We start from the raw sequence: 19,309 nt of genomic DNA, 5'->3' as shown, positions 1-19,309 counted from the left end.
AGAAACGCCAACACACATTGGCTAAAGGGAAAGCGTTCTACCCACTTGAGCTAACTCTTATCCTTTTATAAGAAGTACTATGTATGCACCACAATTTAGGTAATGTTACTTTAAAACTTTTTGGATGGTTAATGTAAAATAATGAAAAAAAATAGTACTTTTCGATGAAAGAAGAAAAAAAAAACAAATATAATAATATTACTTTATGATGGGCCAAGTACTCCAAATAGAAAAAATGTAAAAATTAAAAAAAACATTTAATGTAAATGTAACAATAAAAAAAACGGAGGTAAACAGGTAGTATACTTCTGCCTTGCAAGTTGCACGCAGTCATGTTATCAACTTAAACCACATTCTTCAAGTTCTTAACAGCAAAACATACTCTTTATAAGGTTTCAACATAAATCCTTGATAAATACTTCATAACTATGCTGTACATATAAATTGAGAACCACCTTCTTTAAATATCAGAACTTTTTTTATAATTTGAACATGGCATGGACACGGTTATCATCTGAAATCTCCCATCCTCCGGTTCCAAGCTAGGATTAACATGAGCTTCAAACTTTAACAAGCTATTTTTCCCTTGAAGCAGCAACATCTTTAACACAATTAACCAAATCAGATAGAAGTTTCGGCTTCGCGAGTCATTATAATTCCTCCTCGTCTCTAATCCCATAGCTCCCACTGATGGGCTAGACTCAATCCTTTTCTCCTCAACTTTTACAGAATCCTGTACATTAACATGTGCCTTCACAGGGTTTTTCAGCTTCTGAGGATCCTTTTGGTCATCCTTGTATGACAGGTACACTTTTTCAGCAGTGATGTTCCCAAACAGGAGTTCAGCTGCCTTATTTGTAACAAGAAGTGGAATATACTCTGACTTATCCCACACGTAGAGCTGCAGTTCAAACTATAGTCATTAGATATGCATACATGCAATTTAGATTTCAAAAATTCATATGACCAAGTTTTATACAAGGATTGATTGATATTTTCAGATACGACTGCATTTTGATTCAAAAGTAGCGTAGCAAGGACGATTTAAATTTATGAGGTAGCAGCATAGCCTTTGGCAGAGAAAGCAGAACCCTTTTCTTTCATTAAGCTAAGCATTGCCACTCATGGATCAAGAGTTGCTCCGTCCCTTATATGTGTTTTCAGAAACCAATAAAGAAGTACAAAATCTCGTATTGGTCTCCCTCATGGAGACACTTTTCCCCTCTAGCTCCCAGACTTAATGACAGAAAATCATACCATAAATGGCCTGTATATGAAGCCAACAATATGAAGTCGATTTGAGCTCTTGCCACAATATAATGGACTGTCTTTTCCGACACTGGTGGAACTGGTGCAGCAAAGGATCAACACATTAGTGATTAGTGTGAATTGCAATAATCATATAACAATTTAGTAAGATTTAAAGAGGAATCTAGGTAGCATACTCTGAACACAATGGGAGTCCACAGAGCTGGCAGCCTGTAGAAATCATATCTTCCACTATAATGTCTGTTTTGGTAACCAATCGCCTGCTGAGGAATCGCCTTTCTTTCTCAAGAACGAGTGGCAGAGATTGCAGAAGAACTTCACCAATTGACGCATGAAAGACAGCCTTACAAGGAGCAGACAGGGCTAATACCTGTGAGAGCAAGAGACAGTCACGAGGTTTTTCCTGTTTGTGCACCTTCCAGTTTGGTGAAGCTGGAGTCTAGCATAAAAGGAACATATATAGTCATGAAATGACGACTAAAAAGCGAGAACGGATCGTCAGAATGAAAAATTGTAAATAGCATTTGAATGAACATAGGTAGCATAGAGCAGAATGGGAAGAGTGGAGAGTAGTACTTGATTAGAGAGAGTAGTCCGTGGAAGTGATGATGTTTGGTTCACCCTCACCCAGTGTATGACCCTCCTAAGCTTTTCTTTAGCGGTTTCCACAAGGGGGCAAGATGTGACCAAATCATCGACGCCTAATTAATTCACAGAAACATAAGAATAAGAATAAGAATAAGAATAAGAATAGAAATATCCGAGTAGAGAATAAATAGAGAAGGAGAAAACCTGGAGAAAGGAGGGAAGAATAAGTATAAGTATGGATGAGAGGAAGAAAGGATGAATAAGGGACACTCCTAGCTTCAACCATAGCCCTAAATTCCATAACTTGAACATCTGGCGCAAATGCAATGAACAATGAGTAGAAAAAATAAGGAAGAATTAGTAGAAGATGATGAATATTGGTAAATTGATTACTTCGTAAAAAAAGAAAGTCGCCAGCAGAGACAGAGGAAGCCTTGGGAATGTGGGAATTCCAGAGGGAGATGAAGAAATATGGTCTGGACTCGTCTCCAACTTTCAAGTCTGTCCTCACCACTTTACATGATTTTGAGTTTACACTGCTCTGCGCCAACCCAATTTACTTACTTACTTACTTTTTAATGCACAATGAAATCAAAGGACAAAACACCACAAACCATAAATCACAATTCACAATTCACAATTGATACCTTACCTTTCCCTGAACGGGAGTTGAGCAATGAACAAAGACGATGAGTTGGACCAATTCGCCTACATGACAACAAGCAGCCGATAGCTCAATTAGGGGTCCGTGACTTCCAATTCCCATTCCAATTCCCATTCTTAATTGTTTGTTAATGAACAAAGACGACGAGTCTGGACTCTTCTCCGACTTCCATGTCTCTCAATTAGGGCCTTAATGCCGTGATGCCGTCTTTAACTCTTTTCCCATTTTTTTTTTCTTCTTCTTTACCACTTTTTCTACTCTATATTCCACTACTAATTGTTTATCATAATTATCAATCGACAACAATCCTCCCTTTTTTTATACAAAAATTATTAAAAGAGACCGTTTAATTTTAATATCGAAGTAAACCTAGTAAAGTAGTAATCAAATAGATTAAACTAGTCACTAAACGAAATTAACCTAATCACTATTGGGCAAATTATCTTTTTAATATTGGACTTATACATTATCTAATTTTAATTTAAAAGTTGGCGGTCACGACAAACTCTTTTTTCTAATCTCTACCCCATTCTTTTCAATTTTTATCACACATGTATAGTGATACTAAAACAACAAAGAATATGGTTCATCAAATAATACAAATGACTAATTTGAAGAAATTACCGTCGTAAAATAACTATATTTATATGATTATATTTAGGTATACAACATTCGTTCACATCAGGATATTAATAATTAAACCCATTATAATTTCATAAAAAATATTTCTCATAGTTATCCCATCTTCACGTGAACAAGTAACAAACTTGATAAAATTACGAAAATTAATCTAACTAATTCCCCAAATTTATATTTTTATTCGTCTAATTATCCTAATACAACATTTTTTTACTTCCTCCCCTTCTTTCCCCTTTCTTTTCCTTCTTCGATTAGCCAGCAACCAAAAAACCTAAACACATATTAATGCGCAAGTATGACTTACATTGGAAAAACCTAAAACAATAGTATAAAATCTGCATAAAACCCCCTTTCAGAAAAAATTCCCCATAGAATAAACAACATGACCAATAAAATATGTAACCGCTAATCTACACGAATACATTAACAGCCTATTTGATAATCGTTAATAAATTACGGTAATGGGAATGAATTTTTAGAGTAATTTTATCAGGTAATCACGCTTAAAATCTTCATGGGAGAGGGCATTTTTCCTCCATGGGCAAACAAATCTCACCCCTAAACTTGTGTTTTTGTCTCCAAGGGAAAGCAATTTCCATTATCACCTACACGGTGGTATTGAATGGGAATGAAAATTCAAGAAAGAAAATGAACACTTTAAGATAAATTAACATTACCATAGAAATGGACAATGTTATTCTTCACAAATTTAAAAATAAATTAATTCTCATTAACACCATTTATAACCAACTAACAGACGGGCCTTTAAAGACGTTCCTAAACAAGAAACGGCACCACGAGACGCTCTCCTTAAAGGTATTTTAATCCATGTAATCCAAATAGTACAATTTAAAAAATATAAAAATTACATAATATAAGGGTTAATCTCATCACTTCAAGTAAATCTTAACCATTAAATCAAGTAATATTTACCATTATCATCTTAAAGTACAATATTAATAAATAAAATATTTCCTTACCCGAAGTATAGCCCAAATCTAATAACTAATTTCCTACATTATCCATAATCCGTGTTCAATGAACTCAACATGTAGAAAACAGAATCATATAACCACATAAAAAGTCGACGTTCACTTTATAAATTCCCCATCTAACTCACGTGAAGGCCCATAGGCTTGCATAAACACCTCACATAGATTATTCAAGTTTTCAACCAAGTAGTTCTCCAAAAAGCACATCAAAATTTTATTGCTAAGAAACAAGTGAAACCAACAAAAGCCACACTTTCACATTAATTGGAGCAGTCACTCCCCTTGGGGAGGATGTAGATCTCTAACTGCTGCGTTTTCTTTTTCTTAATGGCAAGTGCTACCCAAAATTATAAAAACTTTTTGGGTAACAACAATAAACAAAACTAAAAGAGTGAGGCAAAAGAAGGGAGGTAAAAGCTAGACCACGTAACGTATAGGGTTAGAATGGCCCAATTCGGAGAGTAAAAAATAATCCGATGGACCAGATCTTCCCACAAGCAGCGTGCAGTAAAAGTAGCCACTTCCAGCGACAGCCAGAGCATTTACCCTTCACCTAATACCAGAGTAGATGTTCAGGTCAAGAGGGGGAAAAACAACGTAAAATAGAATCCACCAACTGATGCTATGGCACTTAGATTTGCTAGACTATACACTGACATCACTATCTACACAAATGTAAAGCTCCAGGATTTCCACATGGAAGAGAACTCCGTCTTCTAAGAGGCTCGAAATCACAATTGTAAGTCACCTGAAATACGAAGCAACATACAACCTGGCAGCGATATCTAGAGGCCCATCATCTCCGCCAACAGCATGGAGTGCAACAGGGATTGTTGATAGAACGCGAATTGTGAGGGGGAAAACAGCAGGATCGATATTTGCAACAGACTCGCATGGTGGTTTACCAGAATTGTCATTTAGCGAAGGATCAAGATCTGGTTCAAAGTTGCAAGGACTGCAAATCAAAGCCACTTCTTCTAGCTGTTTGTATTTAGGGCTCCCTCTTCGCTGGAAGCGCTTATTATTATTGTTATGTACATAGCTGAGCACAAGTGTGGATGTAGCCTCAAGCCACTCTGCTATCAAGCCATCAACGTCATCATAATATATACGCCTCTCGATCTACCAAAGAATACCATAAGAAATATGAGAAAAGACACTTCAATTATAATTTAATATGAAGGTGGAAAAAGAAAAATACACATACCGCCAGCTTTTGGACATATATGGACATAAACCTTGGACCTATACCCAAAACTCTTGCTTCTGACAGAAAAATCTGCAAAAGAAGCATAGTTGATGTCAAGATAGCAATAGCATCTATACTAACTGTCAGTCTGTCAAGCTTACAATATTCTCAAAACCTAATTCAGAAATAAGAGATTATAAAAAGTATAAATTGCATGGACATCAATACCTAGCAACAAAAGTTAACTAGCAAGCACTGTTAACCAGAAGAGACAAGATATAAATTTACAGCAAAACTAAAGAAACAACATTGTTAAAACAGACAGACAGGACATACCTCTCTATTCCTCAGCAAAACCCACATATATAGTTTATCAACAGCATCCTTGACATGTCGACTTGCCATTTTTTTCTGATTGCAGTAGGAGGCTACATCTGTGAGTGCTTCCTTACAAGGTAGCTTGTGCTTAAGCGCCGACGCTGATAATGCTTGCTGGCCTTTGACAGATTGGAGAGCAAGTTTATCAAAATTCATACCAGTGAAGCACCTAGCATTCCCTGCCTGGTTGAGTTTAGTTCCTTTGCTTTGATGTTTCAAATACATCTGTTCTGCCTCTATAGTGGCACTTAATGTCCGATGTACAACTATATCAGGATATCGACGCAATGGTGAAGTGAAATGAGTGTAGAGGGGAACTGCCAGTGCATAATGACCCCAATCATTCTCAGGCACTGTCGCGTCTCCAGTGCAAAAGTATTTTGCCAGTTGCATTGGCTTTGTAGCATAATTTATTAGTATGTCATAAAAAACTAAATCTTCCTTAAGCGTCTCTTTGATCTTAACCAGTGATGTATGTAAGCTGCTAGATGAAGAAGCATCCAATTCTAACCCATGTTTGCTGCAAAATACTTCAAACTCCCTGAGCTTCCGCATGTTAGGCTCAGGATGCCTCCGCAACAAAGCACTGTCTGGAAAAGCTCTTGAAATAATCTCTGCAGCGGTCCTATTTGCCAAAAGCATAAACTCCTCCACCAGAAAATTGGAGTCTTTTCGCTCACAAAGCATGCTATCATATGGAACTCCACATTCATCCAGTAAGAAGACAACCTTTGCATTGTCAAGGCGTAATGCACCATCAACAAATCTGTTATCCTTCAAAGCTTTAGATATCTTGTTAAGATTTCTTATAGACTGGAAAATGTCATGCCAAGTAAAAGAGCCATACAGCTGAGGAAAGCCATGTCCATCACTCTCCAAACTGTCTACGCTAATTAGGCCATCAATTATGTCCTGTGCATGATCATAAGAGAGTTTGCAACAAGACCTAATCACCGTACGACAAACCCATCTATCTAGGACTTCACCAGAAACATTCAAGTCCCAGAAGATAGAAAAAGCGAGCCTATCTACTCCTGGAATAAGTGAACCCAAATTTTCTGACAGCAAAGCAGGTAACATAGGCAACTTACGTCGCAACATATAAACACTTGTAGATCGAACTTGAGCTTCTACATCCAAAGGAGTATCTGGTTGAACAAAGTAAGACACATCAGCAATATGGACCCCAACCCTGTAAATTCCATTTGACAACATTTCGACCGAAAGGGCATCATCAAGATCAGTGGCGGTCGAAGGATCGATTGTGAATACACAGAGGTTTCTAATATCTTTCCGGCATTGCAACTCTGCCGCTGGAATCTGCCACAACTCGTCTGGCAAGCAGGAAAGTGAATCATGAGAAAAATCAGAAGAGCAAATGCCATTTTCAAACAGAATCGCCTCAATCCGTGGTTCAACTTCTCCACCACACCCAAAACTACGCATGACACAAGCTTGTGGAAGTAAACTTTCTTCAGCCCAATTATCAATCCTTGCAGCAACAAGTTCTCTTTCAATTGACGAATCCCCGTCATCCAACCTTTTCTTAACATCAGCTGGCAAAGCTTCCACAGGGACAATCATCTTAGGCAACTTTGGATCAGTTGGCATTAGCATGACGTAATCGCAACTGGAAGGAGGCAGCATATTTGTGTTGAGTCTGTTCTCTTTTCTGAAACCCTCCTTGCTATAAAGCAACCATCTAGCGTTAAGAAAACCCATAACAGAATTTCTACGAAGAGAGGGTTCTATAATTGCCACAACCCTACCAGTTGGCCTTTTAGAAGGGGATGAAACAACTGAATGACACAATTTCTCAACTGAATTTAGTACCCCAGTCTCTCCACGACGGAAACCTTCACCTGAAGGATCAATGCCAGCGCAGTGGTGGCCATTCACATACGTATAGTTCATTCCACTCCCGTTCTCCACAACAGGTGAACAATTTGACACATGCACCAAACCAGATTCCACATCGAGTTTAGTTTTTCCCTTGGAGCTATCATGTGTGATCTCAGTGTCAACAGGAGGATCACGGTCCTCAATAGAAGAAGAATTATTTGCAGATCCTAGTGATCCTTTCATCTTACTCCACAATTGAGGAGGATCAATCTTAATTGCAACAACATCTCCTTCTACCTGCACGAAATCCATCCATCAAAATAGAAGTGATCAACAACAGGACTAGTGATCCTAGTGATTAACAAAAGGACTACAGAGCAACACACTATTCACCAAGGTGAAAGGCACACTAAGAGTGTGTGCAAACTATGCACTTCTGCACATCTTAGTTATTCAGTCTCAACTATTAAGGCACATAGATATGCAGGAAACGTATGATTCCGGAATGCACTTACATTTCAAAGAATATCACAGATTTTCGAGAACTTTTTTTCTAGTCTTCCTAAGGAGTCTTAGCATTGTGTACAGAAAATGAGTATAAAATTAGCATAGTACTAATTTTCTTCTATTTCGAAAATTTTCACGGGTCACCACCTATTCTTGATCGAACTCTCCATGAGATTCATAGTTGCATTACTTATAGCTTCCTTGTTCGTAGACAAAGCGGATTCGGAATTGTCTTTCATTCCAAGGCATATTCAACAGATACCCTATGTATCTAATTTTGTGCACCATATACCCAAAAGTTTGGAAAAATTGGTATAGTTGCCCCAAACATCAGAATCTAATGCCCCAAACATTATATGCCCCAAACAGTATAAGGCCCTATATAGTTGCCAACATCAGCAAACTCCAGCGCAGCCCCTGCTAATTAGGTAGTTTAAATCTACTGCCGCATCAGAATCATAGACGAAAACTAAGAGATTATGTTTTGCATGCATTGTGCAAAATTAGAAAGTTCAAGAGTAAATAGTGCACAAGGTTATCCCGTGGAAGTTACCGCTATTATTTATAACACAAAAGCAAGTGCATAAGTCAGGTTAACATGCCCTGAGTGAGAAACATAAGTCAATAAAATTCAAATATCGATATGCAAGATGCATAATACAAAGTGCAAACCAATTAAGGATTTTTTCATAGAATTACAACATTGTCCGCTTCTTGTCCACCAAACCCAGCCAGGTTAACAGAAACAAAACAGACAACTTGGCAGTAAAGATACTGAATGGCTGAATACAAAAAGGCGGATGGAGAAAAGGCACTACTAAACTCCTACCACATCATTAATGCTTCTTCAGAAAATCCTACCGGTAGTATAGTAAGGTGGTTGAAATATCTCTTGAAACTGATTATTGACCATTAAATGCACAGGCATTATTAGATTGAGCAACGAAGAAAACTCCTGAGAAATCAAATTGTCTAAAGGAAAAAAGGGGGGAGGGGGGAAAACTTTACCACAAAGAGCCTAATTGTATATCCACGGCCACTAACAAGCTATGTGTCCATATTTGTAAGCCACAATCCCAATATCAATATAAAAACCGAAAGCAGCTATGCTAATCAAGAGAGCGACATAAGTGTGTAGAAAGAAAAAGTAGCAACAAACTTACAGCTCTGTTTTGTCTAGGAATTCCACTAATAAAAACATCTGTTGGAACACCTTCAATCGTACAGTACGCCTAACACAAAGAGAAAGCAGAAGATAAAGGCATCAGTTTATCATGAAAATCAGACTGCACACAGATATATGCAAACCATTAAGATGTTCAGATGTGGCAGACCTCAAGTCTATTATGTGCATTGACGCGTATTATAGCTTGAAAGACCTCGCCTCTCTAAAAAAAAACAGACAGAGAAGAAAAAAGAACATATTATTAGACATATCATTAGAAAAAAATAAACACTAGTACATGCTTTACCTTAATAAGGTAGTTTTGCTAGATAATCAACCAACCTGCAATGCCTCCATAACAACGTCCAAGGACCAGTGTGGATCAAAATGCTTTTGCTTGTTACACCCATAAACTAGATAAGGCGGTAGGACATCCCCATTATCATGCAGTTGAGCTGAATCTGGAAAGGCATCTGGAGTTGGACAAGACCTTGTAAGAACTTTTATGCCAGAGTTCAGGTTCACTCCTGGTTGATCAATATGCATTGGCGGGACGGAATTGAATGCAACACCGGATGTTGTGTCGACTGCGTGTTGGTTTGACGAAGAACCACTTCTTGACATGGAATTGGAACCATCCTGAAAGCCCTGAGATGTATGTTGACATTGTCCAGTTACTTCAATAGATTCTGACCCTGGAAAAAAAACAGAAATGTAATCAACTATTCCAACCCTAGCAATAGCATTGCAAATTACCAAAAAGCTCCTTATGTCCCAAAACAATATTCCAGAATTCAATCTTAGTTCATCCAAAATAATAATGCGCTGTTTATCTTTGATAAAATATATTGAGCACTCGATGATAATCAAAATAATAAAAGTAATTTGAATGTAAGTATTTAAGCAATGTAAGGAAAGCTATAATATATTACGCAAAACAAAAACAAATTGAGCTAAAAAGAAAAGAATTGGACAAAAATGGAAACTTGATGGTATTTGATGTGACGCAGTATAGATTAAGATGGCAGTAAGTGAAGAAGGCCGATTGTTAAAATTTTCATGTTGGCACAGCATGATGAGATAACGATAAGCAATACAACACAATCTGAGATGAGGTCAGACAATGTTTTCAAAGTAGGCGAAATTGAGAATAATAATGATGTAATGAATTAAAAAAAAAAAAAGTGAATAGTACAGGCTAGTGTAGTAGATTTGATTTGTTAAAAGAAAAAAAAAAGAGGTTGAAACAAGGAAAGAGATGAGAATACCGAAGACAGAAGAATTGTGCTTAGAGCGACGATTAGATCGACGCTTCTTCTTCTTATCAATGAGATCTTCGGACCTGACACCGCCAGATTGTTGTTCCTCTTGTAATTGTTCGACGACCACCATACCCATAACTTAACACAACACTAAATTAAATTAAATTAAATTAATGCAAGGTTATACTGCTTAGAGAAAGAAATTAAAATCAATTGGAGAAAATATCTTAAAAAAGTTGAAGAGAGAATTATATAGATACAAAGGGGGGAATCTTCCGAAGAGCTAAAAAATCACGGAAGAAGGCAAGAGGAGTGAAGGGGACGATGAAGGAAAGAATCCGAGGAGACGAGGGGATGAAGAAAGAATTTGTAAAAATGAAATGAAATAGTAGTAGAAATATTTAATTGATGAAGAAAGGAGAGAGAAAAGAGGACAGGGTAAATCTAGAGTCTAGAGGGAAGAATTAGAAGAAGAGGAAGGGGCGAATGCGGATGGATACTACACCTAGTCCTAGTTGAGAAGGGAGAGAAGGACAAAGCGTGTAATTGAAAGCGACGCCATCATTCATCATCATTGGTCGGCGGGGAAATAAGACGTTGGGCGCCGACTCCTAGTTTTTTCTTCACTTTTCTCCCCTTTTTTTTCCCACTATGGAGCTCTTCACTTTCCTTTTCTTTTAGAGTTTTTTTTTATCTGAAACAATCTTTTAAAAGTGTCAATTTATGACAAACAATCTTTAAACTCTATTTTCTTGTCAGATCATACTCTTCGACCATTTTCCTGCATTGACTTAAGTTTTCGTCTTGACGAAAACTTTTTTTTTCCCTTCCCTCTCTTTTTCCCTCCAATTTATCTCTCTCCTCTCTTTCACTTCCTTTCCAGCCTGACCTCTCTTTCTCTCACGCAACATTTCTCTCTCCCAACCCCACCCCAACCTCCAACCTCACCCCCCATACTCCATCCTCCACCCTCACCATCTCGCACTTTCCTTTTGCACAAGAAGTCACTGCTCAACACCTGACCAGAAGCCTAGAGCAGAGCCTCTTAATTCAAACTTAAACAAAACATTCTCTCTCTCCTCTCTTTCAAATGTCAACCCCAATTTGAATCTCCTGTAAACTTGCCATTTCCTCTCCTTTCTCTCATCTCACCATGGTTGCACAAAAAATTCAGCTTGAATGTTGTTAACCTAAGAAAACTCCCCCCAACTTGTTGCCATTAACAGTAAGAATGGAGACAGAAAACAGAGGCGATAGATTTGTACCATATTTAGCGAATTGAGCGAGAAGATGAGTGACTTGTTTAGCAGCGGCTCTATCAGCTTCAGTCCACGAGTAATTCGCCTTGAGAATATCAACCTAAGTAGTCATTTCTCGTTGAAGAGTTTCACCGGTAACAATGGTGAATTATCTCTCTTCACATTGTTGCTATAATTTCCTCTTTTGCCCGTTCCTGTCGCTCGAATTTTCCTTGCCTTGCTACTCCTTAAACCCTATTGCATCCACAAAGGACGAAGAGGGGGATCGAACTGCTCTGGATTTCAGAAATAGATGGGAAAGCGAGAGAATGATTTTTGTAGGGTGGATTTACAAGAAAGAAATTGGAGGGAAAAAGAGAGGGGATGGAGGTAAAAAAAAAAGACTTCGCCAGAAAAATCAAATTAATGCCTGAAAATGGTCGAAGGATCTTACCTGACAAGAAAATAGAGTTTAAAGGTTGTTTTCATAAAAAAAAAAAAATATAAGGTTGTTTCTCACAAAATGACCCTTTTAAAAGGTTGTTTTGACAAAAAAAACTCTTTCTTTTATGTTTTATTTAACGTTTTTTCACATGATACCCCTGTGGAATTTTAAAATTCTAAAAATGCACGCGTTACTCTTACTTTTTAAATCAAACTAGTTATTAGGCTCAGGCTATGCGCCGGGTAAGAAAAAATTCATTTATTAATATTGTACTTTGATATGATATCACTAAATACAACTTGGTCTAGTGGTTAAAACTTTAGTACATGAATTTGAGGTCACGGGATCAAAACATATACTATGCAATTTCTAATTTTTTTTATTGTACATGGATTGCATGAACTAAAACTCCCTAGGGAGAGCACCACGTGGCACCGTTCCTGATTTACGCATGCCTTTTAATATATTAGTATAGATGCATAAATGCTTTTAATAACTATTACCGTCAAATTTTCGTTAATTTTAAGTCAAATCAACCTTATTATTCTAATTAATTCCTAATAAACTAAATTAATGTCAATTAAATCATAAATAATCCTAATCAACTATACTAAAAACAGAAAGCCCTTCCCCCACCCTAACTAGTAACTACAGCCACCCACTCCCACCCCGCCACTATTGCAACACTGAGAACCACCCCCTGATCCACCACTATTGCTATATTGCCTCTGAATAACCACTACCACTCGAAAAAATGGCCAAAATCCCCATACCTTCGAAAACCTCCCCTATCCCCTTAAAAATCACCATCATCGTTCGAAAACCTCCCCTATCCCCTTTAAAATCACCATCATCCTCGAAAACCTCCCCCATCCCCTTAAAAATCATCGTCTTTCGAAAAATGCCCCCATCCCCTTAAAAATCACCATCATCCCTCGAAAAATGCCCCCATCCCCTTAAAAATCACCATCATCCCTCGAAAAATTCCCCCACCCATCGAAAAACTAGACCAATTTGTTCTTTGGTGGGTGGGGGATTTTTCGAGGGGAAGGGGATATTCGTCTTCGTCGGCCATGTTTTAAGATGGCTTTCGCAAGAGTGTGTCGACAGTGGGCGTGGGGTACGGCGAAAAGTGGTAGTGTGGCACCACAGCGGGTCGAGTGAGGGTGGCGCATGAGACAAAGGGATGTAGAAGTAGAGACTAAAGAGAGAGTATAGGTGACCATGGGTCGGGCCGGGCCAAGCCGAGAAAAAATGCCTATTGATTGGACCAGATTAGGACGAATTTCAAACCAAAATTTCATGCCTAAAACCAGCTATTTCAGCTCAAAATTGGGACAGGCGAAAAAAAAGGCTAAAAAGTCATTTTTGGCTTTTCGTCCCAAAGTTTTTTTAAAAAACAGTTCGAGTCCGACCGTGGGCCAAAATTTTTTGTCCAAACCCGCCCAAAATTATTAAAAAATGGATTTTTATTTAATGTACATCGAACTTTATATTTTTCAAATTGAAATGATCCAAATAAACGAATTTCCTTAATAGTTACCTTATCCATGTCAACGTGTTATCCATTTTAGTAGCTACCTTGTTAATTACATGTGACTTATTATTTATAAGTACTTGTTACATTTTCAGCTGATGATGTTAGGGTTAGCCAAACATAGCCAGCTTATGATGTTAGATTGTTAGTGTAAAAAGAGGTGAAAAAAAAATTGAAAATCCTCCTCATCTCGACCCAGTGGCGCAATGTCGGTTGACATAGAGTTGGCACTGGCTGCTGGCACTGCAGTGACTGAGTCAACTTTCCGCCTTCCAGGAGTTAAATGAACCCCCTTCAGGCTCCAAACAAACCGCGTGTATATGAGTAGCTTCACCCTTTGAAATTTTAGAGAGAGGAAAACTTGTGATTATAATTTATACATGGTGACTTGGCGACTGGGCGATTTCTAATTTCTGTGCCAATTTTGCAGGATAGTCGAACTTCAATTTTGTCAAAACTTTCGGCTGGCCGCCCCATGCATGAGCCATGAGCCATGAGCCATGAGACATGAGGTAATGCTTGCTCTTTCAATTTGACTTCATTAACACCAAATTTCAATGTCCATGATTCTATTATTGTTTTTTTTTATCTTATTACTTATTAGATGATTAGATTATGCTTGATTTCTGGAAGGGTCCTTGTTTGTTTTTATTGGCAATAATTGGTATGTAGTAGTATGTATGTTCTGATGTTCTCGTGGCAGATGTGTAGGGTAGGTGAAATGTAGTCAGACTAATAATGCTTTACATGAATATAATATTAAGAACACGCCAACTGTCAACTGTCAACTGTCCCAAACTTTAGTGCTAGCGCCTAGCTGATGAAATTCGAAATGAGGATTGACTTGGTGAATGCCTGAATGGTGAGACCGAGAGAGAGAGAGAGAGAGAGAGAGAATTTGATTTCTTGCTTCAGAAATCAGAAATGGCTTCCTTTTTTTATCATCTCTGCTACCTTTATTTTCATTTCCTTGTTCCCCACCATTTCTGCCTCCTATCGCATCACTCCTAACTATACTGCTTCATACCTTCACTTCGTTGAGGATCATGGTGCTTTCCTATATTCACAAAACAGAACTTTCAAGGCAGCTATTTTCAATCCCGGCAATCAGCAAACTACCTTCTACTTATGTGTCATACATGTTCAATCCCACACCATTACTTGGTCTGCTAACCGCGATGCTCCCATCTCGATTTCTGGTAAGATTCTGCTTTCTTCTCATGGTTTAACTGTCTCTGATCAAAACGGCAATACTAAATGGTCAACTCCACAGTTGCATTCATCTGTCCTAGCCATGATGCTTTCCGACTTTGGTAATCTTATGCTTCTTGATCAAAATGACGCTTCTCTTTGGGAGAGTTTTCATTTTCCAACTGATACCATTGTGATGGCTCAGTCCTTGCCTGTTGGGACTTCATTAACCAGCTCGCTCACAGAGTCAGACGATCATCTCTCCACTGGTAATTATAGTCTTTCAGTTACCACCTCTGACTCCATACTGCAATGGGGTGGATCAACATATTCGAAGTTGTCTATGGATCCTAATGCACATCGAAACTCCAATTATCTGGTGGAATATCTAGTGTTAAATACAAATGGGCTTTCTCTTTTTGCTCGTAATGGATCAATTATTGTGCTCCAAGTCAAGTTGTTCCCGTCTGATTTCCGGATTGCCAAGGTCTATTCTAATGGCCACTTCATAATCAGTAGCTTTTCAGGAAGAGATTGGAACCAAGATTTTGTATGGCCTCGTGAAATTTGTGAAATCCCATATATCTGTGGAAGAATTAGGTTGTGTAGTATTGTTGGGACATCAAATGGCCCTGCTTGTTCATGCCCATCTGGTTTTAAGCATGAGCATCAAACAAATAGTTGTATTCCAAATGAAGGCTCTATATCCTTACCACTTGCTTGTAATTCTTCCTACAATCAAAGTTCACAAAATTTTCAGAACATCTCGTATCTAGGTCTGGGGACTGGCAAGTACTATTATGATATCAAATTTTCAGATCCCGTAAAGTATGGAATAAACTTGTCCACGTGTCAGGATCTCTGCTCCAAAGACTGCTCGTGTTTGGGACTTTTCCACAGGGACTCATCGGGTTTTTGTTTCTTGATTCACAACCACTTGGGATCATTTATGTCAAATGTCGCTGGTGGGAGTGATCTATTAGGTTACATCAAAATCCTAGATGCAATATATACAGCAGATGGTGCTTCCAATCATTCTAGAAGTCCAAGACAAGTAAGTACATTGGTTGCTTTGGTTATCTTTCCTTTTGCTGCACTCCTTGTGGCTGCTGGATTTGCCCTTCTATGGTGGAGAAAACGGAAGAAGTTCCTAGCTGGACTAGAAAAATCAGACCACCTAAGTTCTCCTTCTTTCGGAGAAGCAGAGGCCTTTTCAATACCTGGATTACCTGTGAGGTATGATTATGAGACATTGAGGGAAGCAACTGGTGATTTCAGTACTCAGATCGGTTCCGGTGGCTTTGGTGTTGTTTTTAAGGGAACCTTACGAGATAAAACTGTTGTGGCTGTCAAGAAGATTACCAATCTGGGTCTTCAAGGGAAGAGGGAGTTCTGCACAGAGATAGCAGTCATTGGAAATATTCACCATGCAAATTTGGTAAAGCTTAGAGGCTTTTGTGCTCAAGGAACTCAGCGCTTATTGGTTTATGAGTACATGAACCACGGATCCCTGGAAAAGACTCTATTTGGAAACGGTCCTGTCCTAGAATGGCAAGAGAGATTTGATATTGCTCTTGGAACAGCACGTGCTCTTGCTTATTTGCACAATGGTTGTGAAAATAAGATAATTCATTGTGATGTGAAGCCAGAAAATATTCTTTTGCATGATCATTTCCAGCCAAAGATCTCTGATTTTGGGCTGTCAAAGCTATTAAATCCTGAACAATCCAGTCATTTTACAACAATGAGAGGAACTCGGGGATATCTTGCACCAGAGTGGCTTACTAGCTCTGCCATCTCGGAGAAAACGGATGTTTACAGTTATGGAATGGTACTGCTAGAACTTGTGAGTGGAAGAAAAAATTGTTCGCCACAGCCAGTGCAACAAAGCCATAGTTTGGATGATGATAATAGTATTGGGAATAGTTCATCACTATCATCCAATTCAGGACTTGTATATTTCCCTATGCTTGCATTGGAGATGCATGAACTGGGAAGGTACTTGGAGCTCGCTGACCCAAGGCTAGAGGGCCGTGTGACAAGAGAAGAGGTAGAAAAATTAGTTTGTATTGCTTTATGTTGTGTTCATGAGGAGCCAGCTCTGAGACCAAGCATGATGACTATTGTTGGGATGCTTGAAGGAAGGATCGAACTTGGCCATCCTAGATTTGAATCTTTAAATTTTCTGCGATTTTATGGACGTCGTTTTTCTGAACTTTCTGTCATAGGCAATGCCGATCAACAAGATGACTTCACGACAGATCAACCTCATACCTCACTTTTGAGTGCAAGTGGTACAGTACATGGTACTCTTTCGTATATTTCATCTCAGCAGGTTTCAGGTCCACGATAGTTTCTATGGCTGAGCTTATGCTACTATTCTGTAAATTATATGGTAAGCTTTTCTGAATCTTGTAATTAATGAATATGTACTATGCTAGCATGTTGTTCTAGAAAGCTTATTTATCCTAAAGAAATATTGTTAAACCTTCCCTCTTTTCCATAAATTTAACTGCATCATTTACTAGCGGTCAACTCTGAGAGAGTTCAACTGGTACAATGCAATTATTGTGTTGGCTGCTGCTAGTTAGCTATCAGTTTCCCTTTTTAACTTCTTCTTGTACTGTAAGTTACTGTTTGTTAATTATCAGCTGTCCCGTTTCAACTGGCATATGATTTTCCTGTAAGCTGCTCCTTAAACATCATTTGTCGTGTCTGTATATGCAAACCCTTGAGAAATTGAAAGTCCATTGAGACTACTATGAAGGGAAAATTTGACTTAGTTATGAAGTACGCCCACATACTCCATGGGTCATATTCTCATACATCATATTTTTTCACGACTTCCTAGTGCTAATACAAATCACTATGAGGCTCCAGCTCAAGGTAAGGCAGGGCTGATGGTGGGTATATGCAGTTGTATCCTTACTATAATAAAATGACTATTCCCATTAAAGTCTGATATAGAAACTCAATGATCGTCTGCTATGTGAAAGCTAATTACTGGTAAGAATTGAAGAAACTTCCTATCTTTTTGAATTAGTGTTATTATTTGCGCTAAAGAATAGGAATTTTTTCATCTTCATTTGAAGCGGATATAGCATATAACTGTAACCATAATTTGATATTTCATTATATTGGTTATATTCATATTGGGAAACTTTGTTGAAATAATGGTTATTCTCTATTCTGGTTTTGTGGAATCTTTTGAAAATGCTATAATTTGCGAGAGTGTGTATGTGTTTCACAATACTTAGTTAGTTGCATACTTGATATAGCTAAGCCAATATTTGAAGAGTTTTTGTGATTGGAATTTGTTAAATTGTAAGTAAACCTTGCTTTACTTGACCTGAAGATGAACTTAGGCTTTTACGTTCTTCCAACGATATCATTCACAGAGGTTCTTACGCATATCAATACTGATGAGTAAAGCCATCATTGAATGGTTGTTCATCTTTTGTACTGGCCTTACTGTTATTCAGTTGACTAAGAGTGCTCTGTAGTTGGGAACAAGATGTATACTATATGCAATTTATGAAACTTGCTTGCTTAAGCTGCATTTTTTCTTGTGATTTGTGCTGTATTAAACTAGTAATACACAGGAAACAAGATTAAAACCTTCATTGCTGAATGGTTGTTCATCTTTTGTCTTGGTCTTACTGTTACACAATTGTGACTAAAACGTTCTTTGCAGTTGCGAACAAGGTATATTTATATGTATGATTTGTGAAACTTGCTTGCCTAAGCTGCTTATTTCCTATGATATGTGTTGTAGTAATACAGAGGAAAACAAGGCAGAACACAAATTTGATTGTAGCTTTGTTGCTATTTCTTGATGACCTAGGAAGAAGCAGTTGATGGCACATGGCAAAGTGCAATACTATGATGAGCAGTCACTTGATAATTTGGGAATTGAAATTATATTGTTCCTTGGCTTTATTTTTATTTATTTTTGACAAAGGTTATCCAACACTATGGATCTTGAAAATTATTTTCCCACCCGTACTGAGTCGTGACTACTGAGTATTGAGTAGGAGGCCATGCCAGATTCTGGAAACTGTTAGGAGACATCTCACAGAAGTTCTTTAATACGAGAGAGGAACTGTGCTTGAATTTTGTAGTATGTAGTATACATTCAGATAAGTATTTGTCTTCACCTGATAACTAGTGGTATATCAAAAATTCATAATATGATAGAATGCTGTGATTTTTTTTCCTGTGATACTGTTGTATGAACTTCAGAATTCTGCTTAGTACGTGTTTGTTATGCATTTCGTTTCCGGCTCTCCCCGTTGCTATTTTGACATGTATATGCAGTCGTGTTTGTGTACATTGAGACGGAAAAGGGATTATGCACAACACAACTCGCAGTTAAACAACTATACTCACTTTAGTAGTATGCA

At 38.0% G+C, this 19,309-nt stretch overlaps 3 protein-coding genes across 7 annotated transcripts; 1 reads left to right on the top strand and 2 right to left on the bottom strand.

Moving 5' to 3' along the window:
• Window positions 1-456: 456 nt before the first annotated feature.
• On the bottom strand, window positions 457-2,770 carry LOC104895466 (hypothetical protein). Of its 2 annotated transcripts, none has more exons than XM_048634372.2 (7): window positions 2,505-2,770; window positions 2,251-2,393; window positions 2,062-2,169; window positions 1,846-1,970; window positions 1,446-1,708; window positions 1,258-1,348; window positions 457-901 (listed from the first exon to the last, which is right to left on the bottom strand). In XM_048634372.2, exons 1-7 carry the CDS (start codon window positions 2,633-2,635, stop codon window positions 461-463), a joined length of 1,302 nt encoding a protein of 433 aa, XP_048490329.1. In that variant the 5' UTR covers window positions 2,636-2,770; the 3' UTR covers window positions 457-460. The 2 variants fall into 2 exon arrangements, with proteins under 2 accessions (XP_048490329.1, XP_010680620.2); XM_010682318.4 differs by having other exon boundaries at window positions 2,251-2,398; window positions 2,510-2,767.
• A 1,572-nt stretch (window positions 2,771-4,342) lies between these two features.
• Window positions 4,343-11,080, bottom strand: LOC104896236 (DIS3-like exonuclease 2). Its single transcript, XM_010683217.4, has 7 exons — window positions 10,502-11,080; window positions 9,576-9,928; window positions 9,403-9,456; window positions 9,232-9,300; window positions 5,678-7,858; window positions 5,360-5,431; window positions 4,343-5,274 (listed from the first exon to the last, which is right to left on the bottom strand). Exons 1-7 carry the CDS (start codon window positions 10,629-10,631, stop codon window positions 4,897-4,899), a joined length of 3,237 nt encoding a protein of 1,078 aa, XP_010681519.2. The 5' UTR covers window positions 10,632-11,080; the 3' UTR covers window positions 4,343-4,896.
• Window positions 11,081-13,814: 2,734 nt separating this feature from the next.
• On the top strand, window positions 13,815-19,123 carry LOC104896917 (G-type lectin S-receptor-like serine/threonine-protein kinase At5g35370). Of its 4 annotated transcripts, none has more exons than XM_019251333.3 (2): window positions 13,815-17,301; window positions 18,751-19,123. In XM_019251333.3, the coding sequence occupies exon 1, from the start codon at window positions 14,575-14,577 to the stop codon at window positions 17,257-17,259; it is 2,685 nt and encodes an 894-aa protein (XP_019106878.2). In that variant the 5' UTR covers window positions 13,815-14,574; the 3' UTR covers window positions 17,260-17,301; window positions 18,751-19,123. The 4 variants fall into 4 exon arrangements, with proteins under 4 accessions (XP_019106878.2, XP_019106790.2, XP_010682254.2 ...); XM_019251245.3 differs by having other exon boundaries at window positions 18,682-19,123; XM_010683952.4 differs by lacking the exon at window positions 18,751-19,123 and having other exon boundaries at window positions 13,815-14,031; window positions 14,146-17,692.
• Window positions 19,124-19,309: the final 186 nt, after the last annotated feature.

The sequence above is a fragment of the Beta vulgaris genome, chromosome 1, assembly GCF_026745355.1.
Source record: "Beta vulgaris subsp. vulgaris cultivar EL10 chromosome 1, EL10.2, whole genome shotgun sequence".
NCBI lineage: Eukaryota > Viridiplantae > Streptophyta > Magnoliopsida > Caryophyllales > Amaranthaceae > Beta > Beta vulgaris.
Note: the sequence above shows the minus strand (reverse complement) of the source record. Positions and strands in the feature narration are given on the sequence as shown.

What these genes read in the sequence shown, in the direction of transcription:
- LOC104896917 (XM_019251333.3), top strand. Translation starts at nt 14,575, where the DNA reads ATGGTGAGACCGAGAGAGAGAGAGAGAGAGAGAGAGAATTTGATTTCT.
- LOC104895466 (XM_048634372.2), bottom strand. Translation starts at nt 2,635, where the DNA reads ATGGGAATTGGAATGGGAATTGGAAGTCACGGACCCCTAATTGAGCTA. An exon ending in CCCGTTCAGGGAAAGGTAAG is followed by an intron (nt 2,394 to 2,504) that starts GTATCAATTGTG and finishes GGCGCAGAGCAG; the next exon opens with TGTAAACTCAAAATCATGTA. An exon ending in TCATATACAGGCCATTTATG is followed by an intron (nt 902 to 1,257) that starts GTATGATTTTCT and finishes TTTGAACTGCAG; the next exon opens with CTCTACGTGTGGGATAAGTC.
- LOC104896236 (XM_010683217.4), bottom strand. Translation starts at nt 10,631, where the DNA reads ATGGGTATGGTGGTCGTCGAACAATTACAAGAGGAACAACAATCTGGC. An exon ending in GCACAATTCTTCTGTCTTCG is followed by an intron (nt 9,929 to 10,501) that starts GTATTCTCATCT and finishes TTTTTTTTCCAG; the next exon opens with GGTCAGAATCTATTGAAGTA. An exon ending in ATGCACATAATAGACTTGAG is followed by an intron (nt 9,301 to 9,402) that starts GTCTGCCACATC and finishes TCTTTGTGTTAG; the next exon opens with GCGTACTGTACGATTGAAGG.